The sequence below is a fragment of the Aristolochia californica genome, unplaced genomic scaffold, assembly GCF_029961685.1.
Source record: "Aristolochia californica isolate CCGP_79_NKW_82.1479 unplaced genomic scaffold, dmAriCali1.0.hap1 SCAF_13, whole genome shotgun sequence".
In the NCBI taxonomy this organism is placed as follows: Eukaryota; Viridiplantae; Streptophyta; class Magnoliopsida; order Piperales; family Aristolochiaceae; genus Aristolochia; species Aristolochia californica.
The window spans coordinates 6,784,118-6,802,253 of record NW_027181804.1 but is presented as its reverse complement, the minus strand read 5'-3'; the positions used below and the strand labels follow the sequence as shown (position 1 = coordinate 6,802,253).

The window sequence follows — 18,136 nt, the reverse complement described above, 5'->3', positions numbered from 1 at the left end:
ACAATTATAATTGTCATTTTTTTTTGGAAAACATTTGTATTTTATTAATTACTGCTCGACAAGAATCAGTTACTTTCCCGGTTCGATGTTGGTTTAATTTTAATAACAACGATGCAAACTGTTCAATCGGAAATCGCCACTGCCAATTCTCTTTTATTTGGGAAGGCTTCGGATCAGCTATCCGGTTGAAGCCGTGAAAACGAGTAATTTGTTATCGCACAAAATAGAAAATTCATGGATAAGAGGCTGAGAGCACGAGCACGGCCTCCGAGTCCTCGCGAGTCCCCTTCGTCCCTCACGGCTCTGCTTCTCCCCTCCTCCGTTGTCCGCTATTCCCTGATCGTGGTCCCCGACTCTGTGTCATCTTTGTTCAGGTCAGTCTCCTTTTTTTCTGCTCTGTTTTCGTTTATGTTTCCTTTGCTCCTTTTCTCCTCCTCTTCTTCTCTCAAATGTCTCTAGACTCTCCTTGCTCCGTCTATCCCCGCTTGTGTTCCGGTGATTTTCGGAGTAATGTTGCTTGGCAGACATTTGGGTGAGGTCGTGTGGGGAAATTGTCTTGATGGGGAGAGAAATTCCTTTCCTGTCAACTTGTTATTTGTGTTTGCAAGTGCTCCTCTCATTAACTCAGCATACTCTAGGCATTTTGAAGTAATGTAACAATAAACAAGCTAACCTGGTTGCAGAGTATGTTGTTGATTTTGGTCGTGCTGTTTCTTCTGGCTGCTGTCTTGTTTGTGATTCTCTCATCTCTTGGAACGAATTGAGAGACCTATCTCATCAATTACCTTAGATGCCACAGTATTTGAGAGATGACTATTATTGCTTGCACTGGCTGCTACCTACCTAGTTAAACTGTACAAATGGTCCCTGCAAAATCTTTCTTACCGTAAGGTAGTAACATGGGCCTAATTCCTCCGGCTGGTGGCCCATTAATGGAAGGGAATTGGTTAAATTTAACTGACAGTAGTTGTTTAGATATTCTTGAGCCATGGTTAGTAAATCATAACGAGAACATGAAAGAATATCACTTGTTAGTCCACATGATAATTAATTTTGAAGTACCTGTTGATTGGGATGGTAGGGGCACGTTCTGTTTCAATAATAACACACTAATTCCTTGACTATGCAAAAACTTATCTCATAACCAAAATGGAGCTTCACCTTATATAGTTTGTAGTGCTAGTATTTATGGAAGTGTTTCTAAATCTCATGTGAACTGGGTGTGGTCAAAGAATAAGAATTGATACAGTGCCAGTTCTGTCATAATTGATCTATCAGCTGAGATTCCCAACTTTATTTTAAGAAACAAATAACTTGGATAGGATGTAAGTATTTAAGAGAAATTAGGTAAAAAATATATCATTAGTTAAAAAGTAGTGGATCGGTGCATTGAGTGTAGTTTTAGCCATATTTATTGGAATTAGTGTTATGCTATTAAATTATTACATGGCCCATGGACCATTTACATGAAAATTCCTGCATCGAGATGTTTTTCTTGAATATGCTCTTTGGAAAAGGATGACAAAGGTTATAAATGTAATATCTCCATTGCTATATTATTTGTTGCTCTATATGAGACATTACCATTGCCCTACATTTGTGTTTGAATGTTGCTCTGGGAGTAACTGTAGTGTCCAAATGATTATGTATCCGATTCTTTAAATACAAACTTTAAAATAGTTTTGCCACTTCATATTGGTCTCACTTAAATTGGAATGAAAGTATTCAACTCAATTTCAAGGTCTCACTTTGTGAAACCATACTGTAGGTGCTGTCATGTATTGTGTTGTCAGCATCTAATAGTTTTATTTTTTGTTTTTTTCAGTGCAAGGGCCTAGGTTCATGAGCTCTGCTCCTTATTAAAGAGTGATATTCTTAAGAAATTGGAGGCTGAATTTTGTGTTGATTTCAGTGGTAAAAGTCGCGGTGGTGACCTTTACAAGTTCTCAGAAATGTATGCTTGAACCACATTTTCTTAGTTTTTCAGTTGCAAGCCAGATATTGTCCTTTGAGGAGATTCTATAAACTCTCCTCTTATTTGAATCAAGGGATCAGATTGCAAAACCAGTTACTCAGATTTTTGGGCTGTCATATTTGCTTGCTAAACTAGGACGCACCATGTCAATGCCAGATTTTAGCTGCATCCTTGAAACAGATCTTGATTTTCTAAAGTCATGTAGCAGTAAATTTTACATGACATAAGCATTAAAGAATAGTCCCACATGGATTAGTGAGATAAAAGATCTTGAGTTTATTAGTTGGCAGAAGAGGTTTCCTTAGTGGCTAGTCATCTTGGGATAGAGCCTTCAACACAATTTAACATGGTATTAGAACAACCACTCAGTATATGGGCATTCCACCCAAAAATTATCAATGTACCACACGTGAGGGGGAGTGTTAAGGAATAGTCCCGCATTAATTAGTGAGATAAAAGATCTTGAGTTTATTAGTTGGCAGAAGAGGTTTCCTAAGTGGCTAGTCATTTTGGGATAGAGCCTTCGACCCAATTTAACAATAAGAGTTTTAAGGGTTGAGGTAACTAGTAACTGATCTACTTATTCTTGTTCTTCCTATGATGATTTTTTATTTTCAGTTTTTACTTTTGTATGGCTTTCACTCATGCCAATATATCCCACCTTTGAGACTTGAACCCAAAATTTCTTGTTAAGAAACCCTAATTGTGGCTGTTGATGGCTTTCTTTTGATTATCGCTCTCCTCTTTCTGATGATGATATTATATATGTAAGGTTATTTATATTTGTCTTTGTGCAAATTACACATGATCTTTACTTAGCCTTATCTATCCAAGGCGTCATATCATTGTTTATAATTTGAAGAATTGATTGATCGAGCTCTTATGAATGTTTGCTATCATATATGGTAAGTTTATAAATAATTGCTTGTATATTTGAACCTTGGGCCATCTCATTGAAATAAATCATGAACTATAAAATATGCTGTCAGCATATCTTCATGAGCTAATAGCCATCTAAATTACTTAGTGAACTTTAGTTCAAACCATTAAGTGAAATCAAATGAATAAATTGCTTATCCACTAAAGTCAGTCATCCAAGTTGCTGCCGCTATCTAATGTTTTCCTTCGATTTTCATTGCACAACTTTTTCTCTTTTAATTGTAGTTTCATCTGTCAATTTAATTAATGGTGTCATTACTAGTTTTTGAAAGTTTTCTGAGAACAAGAGATTTTGGTGTTGTTTTATTTCTGCCAGGTTTCTGGAAATCCAAATTGTATTCTATAATACAATCTTTAATGTTATTGTACCAGCAAGAAATGTTTTTGTGTGTGTTGCTCACCTTTTTTTCCTTTTATTTTGTTTTCCTGGCATGTATAACATTAATTTTGTATTTCAAGTAAAGAAAAAATGCCATCATGCATATTTTTTTTTTTATGGATCTTTCTCATGCATGTGTATGAAATAATTACAATTTTATGACTTATTCGTGACACTTCAGATTATCTTGGACAATAAATATCTTATGATTTTGGATTATCTTTTGAAATCCGCATGGGTTGTTTTGGGTACTCAGTTCTGAATAAATTAGTTAGGAGTTTTGAAAGTTTCTTTCCAGATAAATAATTTTAGGGGTAGCAACAGGACAGCTTTTGGATGACATTGAGAAATTTCAGTCAGGAAGGCTGGGTTATCTGACAAAAGCATGGTGACAATGTTCTCTATGAATATTACCATCAAATTTCTCTGACTTTCAAATCGCTGCCTGTCTTCTCCCATTGAGATGTAATTCATTAAAGTTATAGGAGAAATGTGTGAGAGATACACTCTAGCTCAATGAAAGAAGAAAACTTTAAGTTAGGGCGTAAAAGAAGTAATTTTCTACTCCCCATACCGCTTTGGGTTTATCTGTGATGAATTTAAAAAGTTAATTTAGCTGATATACAGACTTAGGCATGCCACTAAAGAGTCTGATATCTCGGTGAAGGAGGTTGTCTCCCACTTTATTCTAGTAGCAGGGGAATCCTTCCCTATTGTAGCTTGAGGACTTATATGTTCCCTATTATAGTCTGATATCATTGGCAAGCATATTAGATGTGAATTGGCTTAGGCCTGATATAAGACTTCAATCTATAGAAAAAATATGATTCAGACTTCAAGGCCGTTACGGCAAGTATGGCTGTTTGGGATTCTAATGGCCATTAAGAGTGCAACAGTTTCGATTTCTTTAGTGTCTATCTTACCTGTAGCGCTAGAGAAGCTAGAAGTGGTTTTGCTTTCAATAGATTTTTATTATGAAAAGACTGATGTATGCTAAATAATTATTACAGTTTTAAGTTTGTATTTCCATCCTGTAGGTTGAACCAAAAACCACTAAATTTGTGTATTTTTTGTGCTCTGTATTTAAAAAAATTGTTGTATTCTGTTATGGATTTTAAAATCTTTCAGTTTTTAAGACAAGTGGACTTGGAGCTCCAACAATATTTTTTTTTTGTGTTAGTTGGTGGAAACTGAAATTTTCATGATTATTGGAAATTGATATTACACTTTGTCTCAGTTTTTTCCCTTTTTTTCTTCAAATTTTAAGTCCTGTTTGATTCCTTCTATAAGTTTACCAATTTGATAAATCTTTCCTTCTACAGTAAATTGAGCGATTTATTAGAGGATCACTTGTGGTTCATATACAGCTGTAAGCATTTCATTAGCAATGGGAGAATGATATAGAACATCATGGCACTGAGAGCTTATCAGCCACAGGTATGAGATCGAAATTTTGTTTATATATCACCATTTATCTTTTCTAAATTCAAGTGAGAGTGTCTTATTTTGTTTCAGGGTGCATATGCAACTTCTTCACTGAAGCCTGTGCAATGGAACAAAGTAGTGAAGTTGAGAGGTGTGTCCTTCCGACATTATGCAAGAACAGAGGGGTGTAATTTTTTGAGGCATCATATAAGTTTGAGGTAAGAGGCGGTACCCTGTTGCTATTGTTTCTTGTTCAATAACCCAACTGGCTCATTTGTTAGTGATAGTAGATGTACTTTTTGCTTTGACAGCATTTTTCAGTTCTGTATGAATGAAAGTGTTATATTAAAATTTCAAAAAATGCTGAAGTCATTATGCAGTCTCTTCTTTCTTTTTGAGATTGTTGAAATACATGTATAACATGTCTAGAACATACTTCCTCTAACATAGAATGATACCCTTTTTGCTTCTTGCCACCTCAATACCAAGAAAATATTTTAACTATCTTGAGTCCTTTGTCTGAAATTATTTGGCGCGATATTTTTTACAATTCCTTTCAAATAATTTCCAATCAACACAATATCATCTAAATAAACAACAAGGACCATGATTTCTTACTCTTTTTATACTAACGTGAAATGGTCACAATGATTCTCTACAAACCCAAAGTTCATAATAACTTTACTGAACTTTTCAAACCAAGCCTTAGGGCTCTACTTCAGACCATAAATAGCCGTATGTGATTTGTATACCTTTCCAGTCTCCCCCTTGAGCAACATACTCAGGTGGTTGCTCCATGTATACATCTTCATGTAGATCACCATAAAGAAAAACATTCTTAATATCTAAATGATGTAAGGTCCATCCCTTATTGGCCACCACAACCACCAATATTTGGACAAAGGTAAAACAAGCAGTTGGAGAAAAAGTCTTGAATACATCAATGTCGTAGGTTTGGTTGTACCCCTTGGCCACTAATCGAGCTATGTATCTCTCAATACTCCCATCAACTCAATACTTGATGATGTATACCCATTGACATCCTACAAGTGTTGCACCTTCAGGTAGTTGACAAAGTATCATGTACCCCTTGTTAGGGAATAGTCCACATAGATTAGTGAGTATAAAGATCTTGAATTTATTAGTTGGTAAAGAGGTTTCCTAAGTTGGCTAGTCATTTTGGGATAGGGCCTTGGACCCAATTTAACATGGTATCAGAGCGTGTACTCATATGTGGGCCTGCACCTTAACTATCTACTTGTAGAGTCACAAAAGATGGTCTACACCTAAAACTATCCACTTGTAAAGCCACAAAAAAAGAGGGCCTACACCTAAATTGCCTACTCCTAAATTATCCACTTGTAGAGCCACAAAAGAGGGTCTACACGTGAGGGGGAGTGTTAAGGAATAGTCCCACATAGATTAGTGAGTATAAAGATCTTGAGTTTATTAGTTGGTAAAGAGGTTTTCTAAGCTGGCTAGTCATTTTGGGATAAGGCCTTGGTCCCAATTTAATACCCCTAATAGCCAATGCCTCCATTTCTTCATCCATAGGTTGTTTCTACTTAGGCAACATTAAGGCCTCCTACACTGTACGAGGAATAGAAGAAGTGGACAAGGATAGGCCAAAGTTTTTATAGGAATGAGACAAGAAATCAAGAGACAAATATTTAGATACCGTGTGAGAAGTACATGATCTTTTTTCTTTCCGGAGTGCAATAGGTAGGGTAGAATAAAAAAGAGCTAGAATATACAGATGAAGAATTTGATTGTTGAACTTGAGAAGGAGGCTCTTGTTGCTATACATGGCAGCATTGATATGCCTGGAGTGGCTTCAAAGGTGAGGGTGGTGTTGGAGGAGGTGTGATACCTGCATTGGAGTCACCCACAACAACTATTGGAACTAGATGTTGAACAACTAAAGGTTCATCAACAGAACTCAATGGGACTAAGGAAGACTCACTTGATGATGAAAAATAAGGTTTATTCTAAAAAACGTGACATCAACAGAAATATAGATTTTCCTTGTAAAAAGATTATAGCACTTATATCCTTTTTTATAACATTAATAACCTAAAAAAACACATTTAATGGACCTTGGGGACAATCTATCATTGTTAGTAACAAGAGAATGAACAAAACAGGTGGATCAAAAAACTCATGGACATACATCAAATACCTTGCTTTGAGGTTTTAGGACCACAATAGGAATACGTCCTTGGAGGATAGATGATGAGTTATGATTAATTAAATAACAAGATGTAAGGGCCACATCACCCCCCAAAGGATAAAGGAACATTCATTTGAAATAATTGACCTCGAGTAGTGCTTATTTTTTGCGTATAACCACAACATTTTGTTGAGAGGTGTTGGTGTAAGAAGTTTGATGTATAATATTGTGCAAGTCACAAAATGATTTGAATTTTTTATTAAGAAATTACAAACCATTATCCGTACAAAAGATGCAAATCGATGTCCCAAATTGGATTTTTTTTTTCATTGAAAACTTTGTAAATACATCAAAGACTTCTGATTTCTTCTGAAGGAGATACACCCAAGTCACTCTACTAAAATCATCTATAAAGAACACAAAATATTTAAAATCGAATATACTGGGGACTCTATATGGCCCCCATACATCTGAATGAACCAATTCAAAAGGACTTGTACTTTGACTTAAACTAATTGGAAAATGTGATTTATGATGCTTTCCAAGTTGGCATGATTCCCATTAGGAAGACAACTCAGACGGTATAAAAGTGACAAAACTTAGCTACAGATGGATGCCCTAGGCGCAAGTGCCGCAAATGCGGTGAAGTATGTGTTGATAAGGTCAGAGCTTTTGGAATATTCACGTCATCCAACAAATAAAGCTCATCCTTCTCATGCCCGGAACCAATTCAACTATATCAACACATAATTTGATCTAGACCAATGCACATAATTCGATCCGTTCAACCGGATCGTTGTTATCTAAATAGGTTGAGAGAATTTCACATTTGAGCCTTCAATAGTCCTCTGGACAACAACTTGTGTGCTGGATTCAGCCATTAAATATCACAAACCACCACAATTTAGTGCAATAGAGCGTTTATCAACCAAAAAAGAACACTTACCCACAATTTCTATGCTTGCGCAGTCAAGTGGCTTCACAACAAAGTTAATTAGGGCAATTAAACACCCAATTCATTCAATTTCCAAGCAATAGTGATCAACTTCAGCAGTGAAGACCATAAATTGATGAAAGAATAATCTAATTGCAAAAATCTGGATGATGCAGGCCATATGAATGATGACGCAAGCATTAGGGTTAATGACGCAAGCAGATTTGAAAAATTTCTTTAAATTGGGATCATCAAATATCTCTAAATCCCAATAATCAATCAAATAGAGGCAGTAGTCTTTAACCAAGAGGCTAGGGCAGGCAGAAAAAGGGAAAAATTGAAAATTTTACTTACCAGTCCAGAAATCTGGGAACATCCTTCAAGGAGATTGCTGAAAATGGAGAGAAGGTTCACAAAATTGAAAGAAACAGGCCCAAGATGTCCGTTACTGCTTTGATACCATAAAAAATATGAGATTTGGGAAGAAAATAGAAGAGAAAAGGGAAGAACAGAAGACTTTTGAGAAGAGAAGCCTTGCTGCCTTGGTGAACGTGCAGAAAATTACGTCTCCCTTCTTTTTAATCAGGGTTTAAATGATATTTTACAAAATAATAGAAATGCTCATCAATACTCAAAATTATATAGCTCCTAAAATACATGTCTAAATTGAATGACAATTGAACCATAGATAAAATAAACATTGTTTATCTAAAAATCATACAATAAGAGAAAAATGTAACGTAGGAAATAACCAAAATACCCCTGAACTGGTATTTTAACACTTTATCTGCAAATCCTGAAAAACACATGTAAGGTAAAAAGTTACAAAACAATTCAAAGATTTAGTAATGTTACTGACAAACGAAAAGTTAACTGGAAATTTGAGAACAAATAACAGGGATATATGTGGAGTGGTTTGGACTACACCTCACTATGGACCTGTGAGGAAGATTCAACAACTAGGGTAACAATGCAGTATGTTTGTGAAGGAAGGACAAACAAGAAAAAGGTGGGAGTACCTAACATATATGTGAACGCTCCAAAATCAATGATCCAGGATGGGCTAGAGGATGCATAGTTTAATCATACCTGAATTTGCCATTGTGGCACTTGCAATGGATGAAGATACGGTGTCTTGATTCTTGGAGGATGATGATGTCGATTTCAATTGACTTAACCACTGAAGTAGCTGTTGAATTTCCCCTTGAGTGTCATTACTCGATACTTTCTCATCTATGGTCAAACTAAAGTTTTCCAATGTTGGCTTGCCAAATTTATCTTAGCATTTGTCTGAAAGTGATTAATTCTTCCACAGTCAATACACCTTCTATCACCTCTATCACCATGGCCACGACCACGACGTGATTTCTGCCAGCCACAACCTCGTCCACCCCCTCCATGACCTCTGGGAGTGTCAGATCTAGAAGGAATGGAATTGAAATTATGTAGTTTCTTTCTCACTTTTATTAACCACTACGCTTTTTGCCCAAATCACATGATTAAAGGCTTTCTCAAGGGTAGTTTTTTTTTTAAATGATACTAAATTTTATTAAGAGAGAGCTCAAACGAGTAGATTACAAGGGGGGAAGCCTTCCCAAACAATGAGAGATTGTTGGGAGGTTCTGAATTTTACCAATTTATCAGCCATGAGAGATTGTTGGGAGGTTCTGAATTTTGCCAATTTATCAGCCAAAGAATTGGCTAATCTAGGAACGAGGTTCCAACTACAATGAATGGATGACACAATGTCAGCAATACAATCAGTGATTGGCCAGTGGTGCCAAGGGGGGGAGCTATCTTTTGAACACCAGTTGATGACAGTCTTTGAGTCTCCTTCGATAAGCAGCTTGCCATGGAGACGCTCTTTGAAGATTTGGAGGTCGAATAGAAGAGCACTCACTTCAACAGTATTTGAATCAGCAATACCCACCGGCCCAGCATAGGATAGAATAGGGTCTCCACTGCTGTCTTGGAAAACACCACCAGCTCCAGCCGGCCCAGGACAACCTAGAGCACTGCCATCAAAATTGAGTTTAATGCAGTCGCAAGGGGGAGGATCCCAGGTGGCCATAACCGGATTCCTGCAGGGGCCGACCATATGCGCAATCAAACCCCAATTTTCCTAAAGGGAAACACCCAATAGAGAGACAAACTCTTTCCTAGTATGTAACCAACTCGAGATAAGGCCCACTGCCTGAGAAGCTGTATTATCCGGGGTACTAGCCTTGGAGTTGAATCTCCGGTTATTTCGCTCGAGCCATAGGCACCATGGGACATGTGCAAGGCATGCCAAGAGAATTAGCTTGCCTAACCTAGGAAGGCAAATACTCATAACCATCTCATAGGTGCCAAAAAGATCCTGATGTAGCCCCATTTGGAGTCCAATCTTCTGAAAGATCTTCATCCAGACTTGCCAAGAAAAATCACAATGTAAGAGAACATGCTGAATTGTCTCGTCGCACACACCACAAAGGGGACAAGTACAATGGGGGGCTATGTAGCCTCTTTTATGGAGGTTGTCAGAGGTGAGGATCTGTTCCATGATGGTCGTCCACACGAAGAATTTGGTTTTACTAGGCACTGAGAGCTTCCATGCCAGGTTTGCCTTGTGCTCATGCATGTTGTAATCTTGCTTTCTAATATGAGAGTAGGTGGATGCAACTGTGAATTGGCCATTAATGCTGGGCTTCCATGTCAGTTTATCAACTTTCTCAAGGGTAGTTACTTCATCATATGCTAACATCTGTACACGGATCGCACCATACTTTGGCTTGAGTCCTAAAAAGCGCACTACTTGAATTTGACTCTTTTCTTTCCTAAGCTACTCTACATTTGTGGTTAAGGATAAAAAAACATTAGTTTCTTGTAAGATACCCCCGCATCTCAGCAAAATAATCAACGAGAGTCTGAGTACCTTGTCGCATGCTGAAATTTCTGGCATATAAATCATATACTTTTGAAAGATTACTCTTCTTAGACAATGGATTTCAAAGTTATCCAAATCTCTTAAGAGGTATCACAACTCATCACATGATCACTGAATCTGGTCTCCATACTATTAAAAAGCCAAGTTATAATCTGGCTATCTTTCACTTCCCAATCCTCTGTCATAGGGCTAAGAGGATTCTCCTTAAGATACTTCACTTTTCTTTTGCTTTCAGGATCATGAGGACTAACCTTGACCAATTTAGATAATTCTTCCCCTTCAACTTGACTGAAGTAATTTGAATTGAATGAGAATCCTTACTTTCAGAACTTCTAGAAGAATTAATTGGAGTAATAACCTCTCTGGTATCAGTCATCTTAATTCAGCCAAATAGTAATATTATTCAATAACAATCAACACAAACTACAACCACCAAGGCACATGAACAGCAGCACTAATACACTTTAAGCAATATGAGCAGATGCAAGTGGGCCTCACCCTTGTAAATCGAGTTAGAGCAAACTCTAATACACCAATTCACACTCCCAATTTTCGTTTAACATCCATTAGTCACCAGCTATATGCCAATTCTTCACTTTATGCAATTGCACATACAGAGCACAGACTGGACAAGTTTGTGCAGCTATAGGCCTGACCTAGACTCAAGTAAAGGCAGGAAAGAAACTCTCTAGGGGCACAAACACACAAAAAATGCTCGAAAGGCAGCACAATCTATCAACCAAATGGTTATGACACAGAAGAAGAGGAAGAAATTGGATTTTTACTCACTTAGATATGCAAAATTGATTAAATCTCTAGAGTAGGGGTCGCAGGTTTGTAGAGAAGAAGAACAAGGCTGAAAAGGACTCCCCAAGCACGGACTTCAGTACTCTGATACCATGAAAAAAAGTGAAGGAGAGAGATAGAAGAAGGAAGAAGGAGAAAGAAAGAAGAGACAAGAGAGAGATGAGAAGTGTGCTTAGAAGAAAACATTCGTTAGGGCTGAAAAACTCTAGCCCTCTCTATTCAATATCTCTTTTAAGTGAAAAATAAAACAAATTCCAATAATGCCCCTCCTTACATAAACTTCAATAACTCTCTAAATACTTTTTTTTTATAAAGATGTATTATATTAACAAGAGAAATTACAAAAGAGGAGGGAGCAGATCCTTGACAACAAGAGATTGTAGGGTAGTTCCCTGCTTGGTAAGCACATCTGCTGCCGAATTTGCGGATCTCGGAATGTGAGGCCAAATACAAGATAAAATTGAGTTACTTTCTAGAATTTCCCGAAAGATGTCTCAATGACGCCACGGGGGAGAGGATGCACACTCACACCATCCAACGGCCACCTTCGAGTCCCCTTCAATATGAAGGGGACCGTTGCACTTGTCTTTGAAAACACGGAGCTTGTTGAGGAGGCCATGAAGCTCAGCTGACGTAGAATCGGATATACCTAAAGGGCCGGCATAAGAGAAAAGCTGATTATCGGAAAGATCCGAAACAACCCCTTCGAAGCCAGAAATCCCGGGATTACCAAGAGAAGGGTCATCAAAGTTCAACTTAAGGTAACCGGATTCAGGAGGGGTCAATTCGTGCATAACTTGGACCTTTGTCCCGGAGTGCATCATTGCCAAATTTCTCCAGTTTTCACGGATAAGGATACCCACTAAGGAGGAGAAAGACTTCTTAGTCAAAAGCTAAGAAGAGATATGTCCCACCACTCTGTCTGCGACACGGTCTGCTGATTCACTTTTTGCATCGAATCGCCTTTGGTTGCGTTCATTCCAAATCCCCCATGGAATGAAACTAGCACAAGGGGAGAGCATCACTTTTTCGATACCCGGAAAGAGAGTACCAATGAGCGACTTGCTGAAAGAGATCAGATTAGCCGCCATGCAGAATTGTAACCCCTTCATACGAAGAATGGAAGTCCACACTTTCCATGAGAAGATGCATTGTAGCAGAATGTGGCTTGTGGTTTCAGCTTCAATGTTGCAAAAAGGGCACATGGGGTCGATTGCGGGTGACCTCTTCTTCTAAGCACATCTGCCAAGAAAATCTTGCACATGAAGAATTTTATCTTAGGAGGTGCACAGAGATGCCATACAAAATAGACCTCATGCTCCCTTTGAGACGGATTCCAGCCATTAATGTATCCGAATGCTAACAGAACAACTTGAAACTTGAAAGATAGATTCCTATCATGTGCACTAACTTACCGCAACACTTAGAGGGACACACACACAAATAGGAAATGACTAAAATGCCCTTACACGTATTTCAACAGAGATTTTACATTTCCCTGAATGCTAGAGCTACCACTAGTTGATGGTTGGTAGCAAACTGTGGAAGCAAACTATGGAACCATACTTACAAGTACTAAAGACTGTTATTACATTCTTTACCTTTTTAAATTATGTAATGGATATGCTTTAGGAAAAACTTGGTCTAGAGCTTCACTTTCCAAGTTGAAGTGTTCTCTCCTAATTAGGAAGAATAAAAGATTGTGTAGTATAACTTCATCGGTGTTTGCCTAAATTCATCAAATATAATAGCTAAAGAGAACTCTAAAAAGAAAGAGGAAAGAGATAGGGCACTAGAATTCCTTGGGCGAGGATGCCCATTAGCCATGCATCTCAATAGAATTATTGCCTTCTTCTAGTTGGTCACAGGCAGGGTCTTAAAACGCCAGTCCTCTCAACAAACTTCACCTGGTATTGTTGTGGGACTTCTCCGTACATATGTGATCCACTTTTAAATCTTTGTCGAGATAGTTAGTGCCTTCTACCGGCTTTAGAGGCCATTGTTGTGGCCAAGAAGATGAGCAAAGTCATTCCTTGCACTTCACTGCAGTATCCCCTCGGTGCATCGACCAGGATCAGGTCCTGCTCCCATTCATACACTTCCTCCAGCGTACTACTCATTGCCAATTGGCAACCTTTATTCCTCATATATGGTGGAAAGGATGAAGCCTCCTTGTAAAATTTAAGAAGCTCTGTTGCCTTTAGTAAGTGGATCTGGCACGCTTCCATCCAACAGTTCACAATCGATGCCGTCTCAACACTTGGGGTCCTCTCCAAGAAGTGGTGTATTCCATCTGACTGGAAGGCATGCATGAGCAAGCCATGGCCAAGACCAAATATCAAGAAATTGCAGGGCAGAACTCGCTGGAGAATCACTGGAGAATATCATAGGAAAGTCAAACTTCTCTGAGACTATTGCAGGAAAACCATGGAGGTAGCATAATGGAGGATCACCTGGAGCTGAATCATCTGCTGTGTGGTTTGGCATCGGATAAATCCTAGTAAGAAAACTGCTTAGAAATGACATATTGGTGAATTGGCCTAATATTTTGGGAAAGGCCTCATGCTTTGGTTAGTTATTTTGTGATGGACTTGGACCCAATTTTAATATGGTATCAGGGTAGGACATCTATTCTATCGAGTTTAGTTTGTGCCCATTCAATTCATACCCTATTTATGTTGTCTACATCTCATGCTTATTCTTTATCTGTTTAGGTTTGGATGTGAGGGAGTGTTAGTGAGAATAATCCCATATAGATTAATGTCAAGAAAATTCTGTGGTTATTTCTTGGGAAAAAACCTCCTTATTTTGGTTAGTCATTTTGAGATGGACCCAGGCATAACTTTGACAATAATGACATCATTCTGAAAAAATAAAAAAATTGCTTTATTTTTAAAATCTTTCATCTTGCCAAATAAAGTAAAGATATGTTTTTTGGTTTAAAATTTGTATTTTTTTGTACCTAATGTCATCAATTTACCTATTCATGGAAGCATAGTTAATGTAATTATACATTATGTTAAAAGTTGCTCTTTTCTGGAAATTAGCTATATCAATGTGCTTTTTTAAAATTTATTGAGGCTTGAAGCCTTCATTTCAGGAAAAAAATCCCTTCTATGATTGTCATTCTTTGTATGATTGAGGATGGGTGAGGTGACCCTTTCATCAAAGTAAACCGTTTCAAGGCTTGAAGCCCTTTTCTGGAAATGGGCCATATCTAATGCTGAGTGATTTTTCTGCCCTTTTGGCACTCTGTGAAATTCGATATTATCCTGAAGTAGTTTGAGGAATCATATATGCTCATAGTTTTTGTAGTTCTTTGTGTTTTTTTGGAAATCGTAATTGTTCATAGTTATGTAGTTAATTCATGGAACTCGTATGTCTTGATTACTTTCACTTTGATCATTGTGGGTTTCCATCTTCTTCCACATTACTTTAACCTTGTGCCTGAAAGAAAAATATTTGGATTCTTGTTTGAACATTGTGAATTTTCTTGTTAGCAAAACATATGCAAGAGAACTGCTTGGTTAAATAATTATTTTGTGATTACTTTAACTATGATCGTTGTGGTTTAGAAATTTCTTCCTAGCTATTTTTAGTTCTGTAAGCAAAATATTGGGTCCTAGTTTGCCCATTGTGAGTTACCTTGTTAGCGACACATCTAGGACGATGTGCAGGAGAGCTACATGGTTAAATAATTATTTCTTGCAGTGGTCGGGGGCAAATTAGTTTTTCACTGAAGGCCAACCCTATTAAAATTCTAGCATTCAAAGGTGGTGCACAGAAAGAGGGATCTGAAGGTAGATCCAACAGCTCAAAATTCCCCAAAAACTCGAGTCAGCTCTCTTATGTGGCTCAAGAAAAAGAAGTTACTACAATATCCGAAGATGTAGCTAGAGTTCCTCTCTCCTATGCATCTGAAGAGAGTGGAGAAACTGTAACAGCATCGGTAGCTATACAAAATTTATTTAAGAAATGGCTGATTAGGTTGCAAACACAGACTCATAGTCGGACTGAAAATGGGATGTTTGAGGGACGACCAGAGAATGAGATTTCGTCGAGTGAACTTGCCTCACTACAAAAGGGAGCTAGTAATCTCATAAAGGCTACTCTGACATACTTCTTTGGACTCGACGCGGCAGTCACGTTTCCTCTGCTTATATTGTAAGTCTAATATCCACTAATTACTCCATTTTAAGTGGACATGCTCTTTCATGATCCGTGAGAATCAATCACTTGAATCGGTCAAGTTTCTTTGAAGCAACAGTTGTTCCACTCCTCTTTCATGTGTATGAGGATGATAAAATATTTGGCACAGATGTTCCGTGTCTCTCTCATGTGTATATGGACCTTTTATCTCTGGGTTAACAAGTTCCAACCCTTGAAAGTAGACTAGGTAAAAGTCATGGCCCATTTGGGTTCCAAAAGAGTCGATTTTATTCATTCCATGTTGTTGCCAACATGCTTCATTGTTGGATATATTTGAACACTGTGAAACTAAGATTGACTTGACTTGTTGCAGCATTCCTTGGTACTTGGCGATCAACGTGGTTTATGGAGTGGAAATTTCTCGGGAGTTGACCCCTTTGTGGGTTTTTGGACCATTAACTGTTGCTCTCTACATTAAATTGGTTCAGGGTCTTTGTGGTCTCTATGTCTACAGCTTCATACAGTTCATTAAGCTAGTAAAAAACGTACCAATTTACTGTTTCTGGATACACAAGTATATAGCTGAAGGAAAATTCAGAGAGTATATTCATGCTCATGTATGGCAACCCGTGGAGAAGATCAAGAACTTGGATTACGAGGAACTGTCGAAGAAGACACTGGAACAACTGAAGGAACGTGCTACAGAGAAGTATCTTGATTTTATTGAATCAATATGGCCACACTATTGCAGAACAATCAGATATTTGAAGAAAGCAAATCTCATTTAAACACAAGGCTTGCAGCTAAGTGCTGAAGAGGCAAAACGAATTGACTTTCATTGCATATCTGAAAGCAATATTTCAACAGATGTTGTCCAAAACGGTCTGAATTTTGAGTAATGAAGGGCAGGAATCAACATCTGAGGCTTACGTTATAGAATCAAAATTTTGAGGAATCAGTAATGATACAGGTCAGAGTTCTCAAGGCAATTGGCTCAGTTTTACAGCCGAGGACTGTTTTTGAGTCTGTAGGATTATTTAATTATGTGCCCTTAAGCCAGTGATGAGATGGTTTCTACTAGTGATTAAATTTTTATGGGATTCTATGGTTTTCTACAAGAATCTTTCTATCGTTCGGAGTAGTTGTTAGTGAATTGAGATTAACGATATAGAATCCATTTTCGCTATAGTTCAAGAAAGAATCAAATCACATGTGACGAGTTTGCAAAATATTTCTCCAAACCCAGCAATTGAAATTCCTTTCTTCACGTTCACAAACAGAATTCTGGGTTTTGCTAGGAGAGGCTATTTTTTTCCTCTCTTGTTTAGTTAAACCTCTGGGGTTGTCTTAATACCATCATAAGTGTCCGGTAATTATCGGCAAATCTTCGACTTAGCCTGAACTTCTCTTCTATAAGCATTAAGCTGTATCAAGTAATTACCAAAACAAATCACTACTCACCATCCATTTCAGAGGCAAAAAGTTGGTTAGGAGTTAACCAAGGTGATTAGTGTAAACCTCGAAGAGCCACTAGGCATCCATGTAATGTAGTCATGCATGGATGCATGGATGTTGGGTTTACATAGAAGGGAGATCCCATTAAACAAATAACTTTTTTATAATGGTGGATGCACATGGGAACTAGGGCTAGTGCCCTTGTTGGTTAAAGGCATCACATGTGATTATGAGTGGCCAAATAATTTTTTTTTTTTTATAGTAAGCCTCAATGTAGACAGACATGGAGACACATCAAAGCCCTCCTTACCTTAAAATCACAAAGGCATCATAAACCCACAAGCAAGTCAAGCAACATGTTAGTGGCACATGGGGATCTTAATTCTCAATTGGGTTCAATCCATTCTTCACTAACATATTCTTTTTTTCTTTTCTTTTTTTAGGGTTTAATTTGAAATTCAATTCCTCTAAAGAATTCATGTGAAAAAAAGGGTTTCTTCTCAATCGTAAGATCATCCGACCAAATGTGTTTTTGGGTAACCCTAACCGTCGGATGGGGGCGATCTTTTAAAGATTTCATTCATGTTTCACCACGTGTTCAAACATGGGGGAAGAGAAAAGATGAGGGGGCCCATCTTTATCACCTCATTATTTTAAGTGGGGGAGGATTACAAAAGGAATATAAACAAATCAAAATCATTAGGGGCTTAAGTGGGGGAGAGGGTTTTTTGAAGTAATGGAAAAAGGGACCCTCGCCACCTTATCATTTGATGCATATGCATTGGGATTGACAGCTCTATTGATTCTATTAATGATGAGGATGTCGGTGTGTGAATTTATTTATTTTTAATTCTATGGGACGCCTGGCATATGGGCAGACGGAAAAATAAGCCCCAACTTAGGCCCATGGAAAATTCACCCAAGAAGATCCAAGACTTTTGGGAAACAGTTCTGAGCCCAAGTAGGACCACATTGGG

At 37.8% G+C, this 18,136-nt stretch overlaps 1 protein-coding gene across 2 annotated transcripts; it reads left to right on the top strand.

Annotated features, from left to right (window-relative positions):
* Positions 1-160: 160 nt before the first annotated feature.
* LOC137948914 (uncharacterized) lies at positions 161-16,799 on the top strand. Of its 2 annotated transcripts, XM_068795131.1 has the most exons (6): positions 161-374; positions 1,826-1,954; positions 4,616-4,730; positions 4,809-4,936; positions 15,267-15,719; positions 16,078-16,799. In XM_068795131.1, the coding sequence occupies exons 3-6, from the start codon at positions 4,704-4,706 to the stop codon at positions 16,490-16,492; spliced, it is 1,023 nt and encodes a 340-aa protein (XP_068651232.1). In that variant the 5' UTR covers positions 161-374; positions 1,826-1,954; positions 4,616-4,703; the 3' UTR covers positions 16,493-16,799. The 2 variants fall into 2 exon arrangements, with proteins under 2 accessions (XP_068651232.1, XP_068651230.1); XM_068795129.1 differs by lacking the exon at positions 1,826-1,954.
* Positions 16,800-18,136: the final 1,337 nt, after the last annotated feature.

Coding starts and splice junctions, on each gene's coding strand:
- LOC137948914 (XM_068795129.1), top strand. CDS start 4,704: ATGGCACTGAGAGCTTATCAGCCACAG. Junction 4,731..4,808: donor TGAGAGCTTATCAGCCACAG/GTATGAGATCGA, acceptor ATTTTGTTTCAG/GGTGCATATGCAACTTCTTC. Junction 4,937..15,266: donor AGGCATCATATAAGTTTGAG/GTAAGAGGCGGT, acceptor TATTTCTTGCAG/TGGTCGGGGGCAAATTAGTT.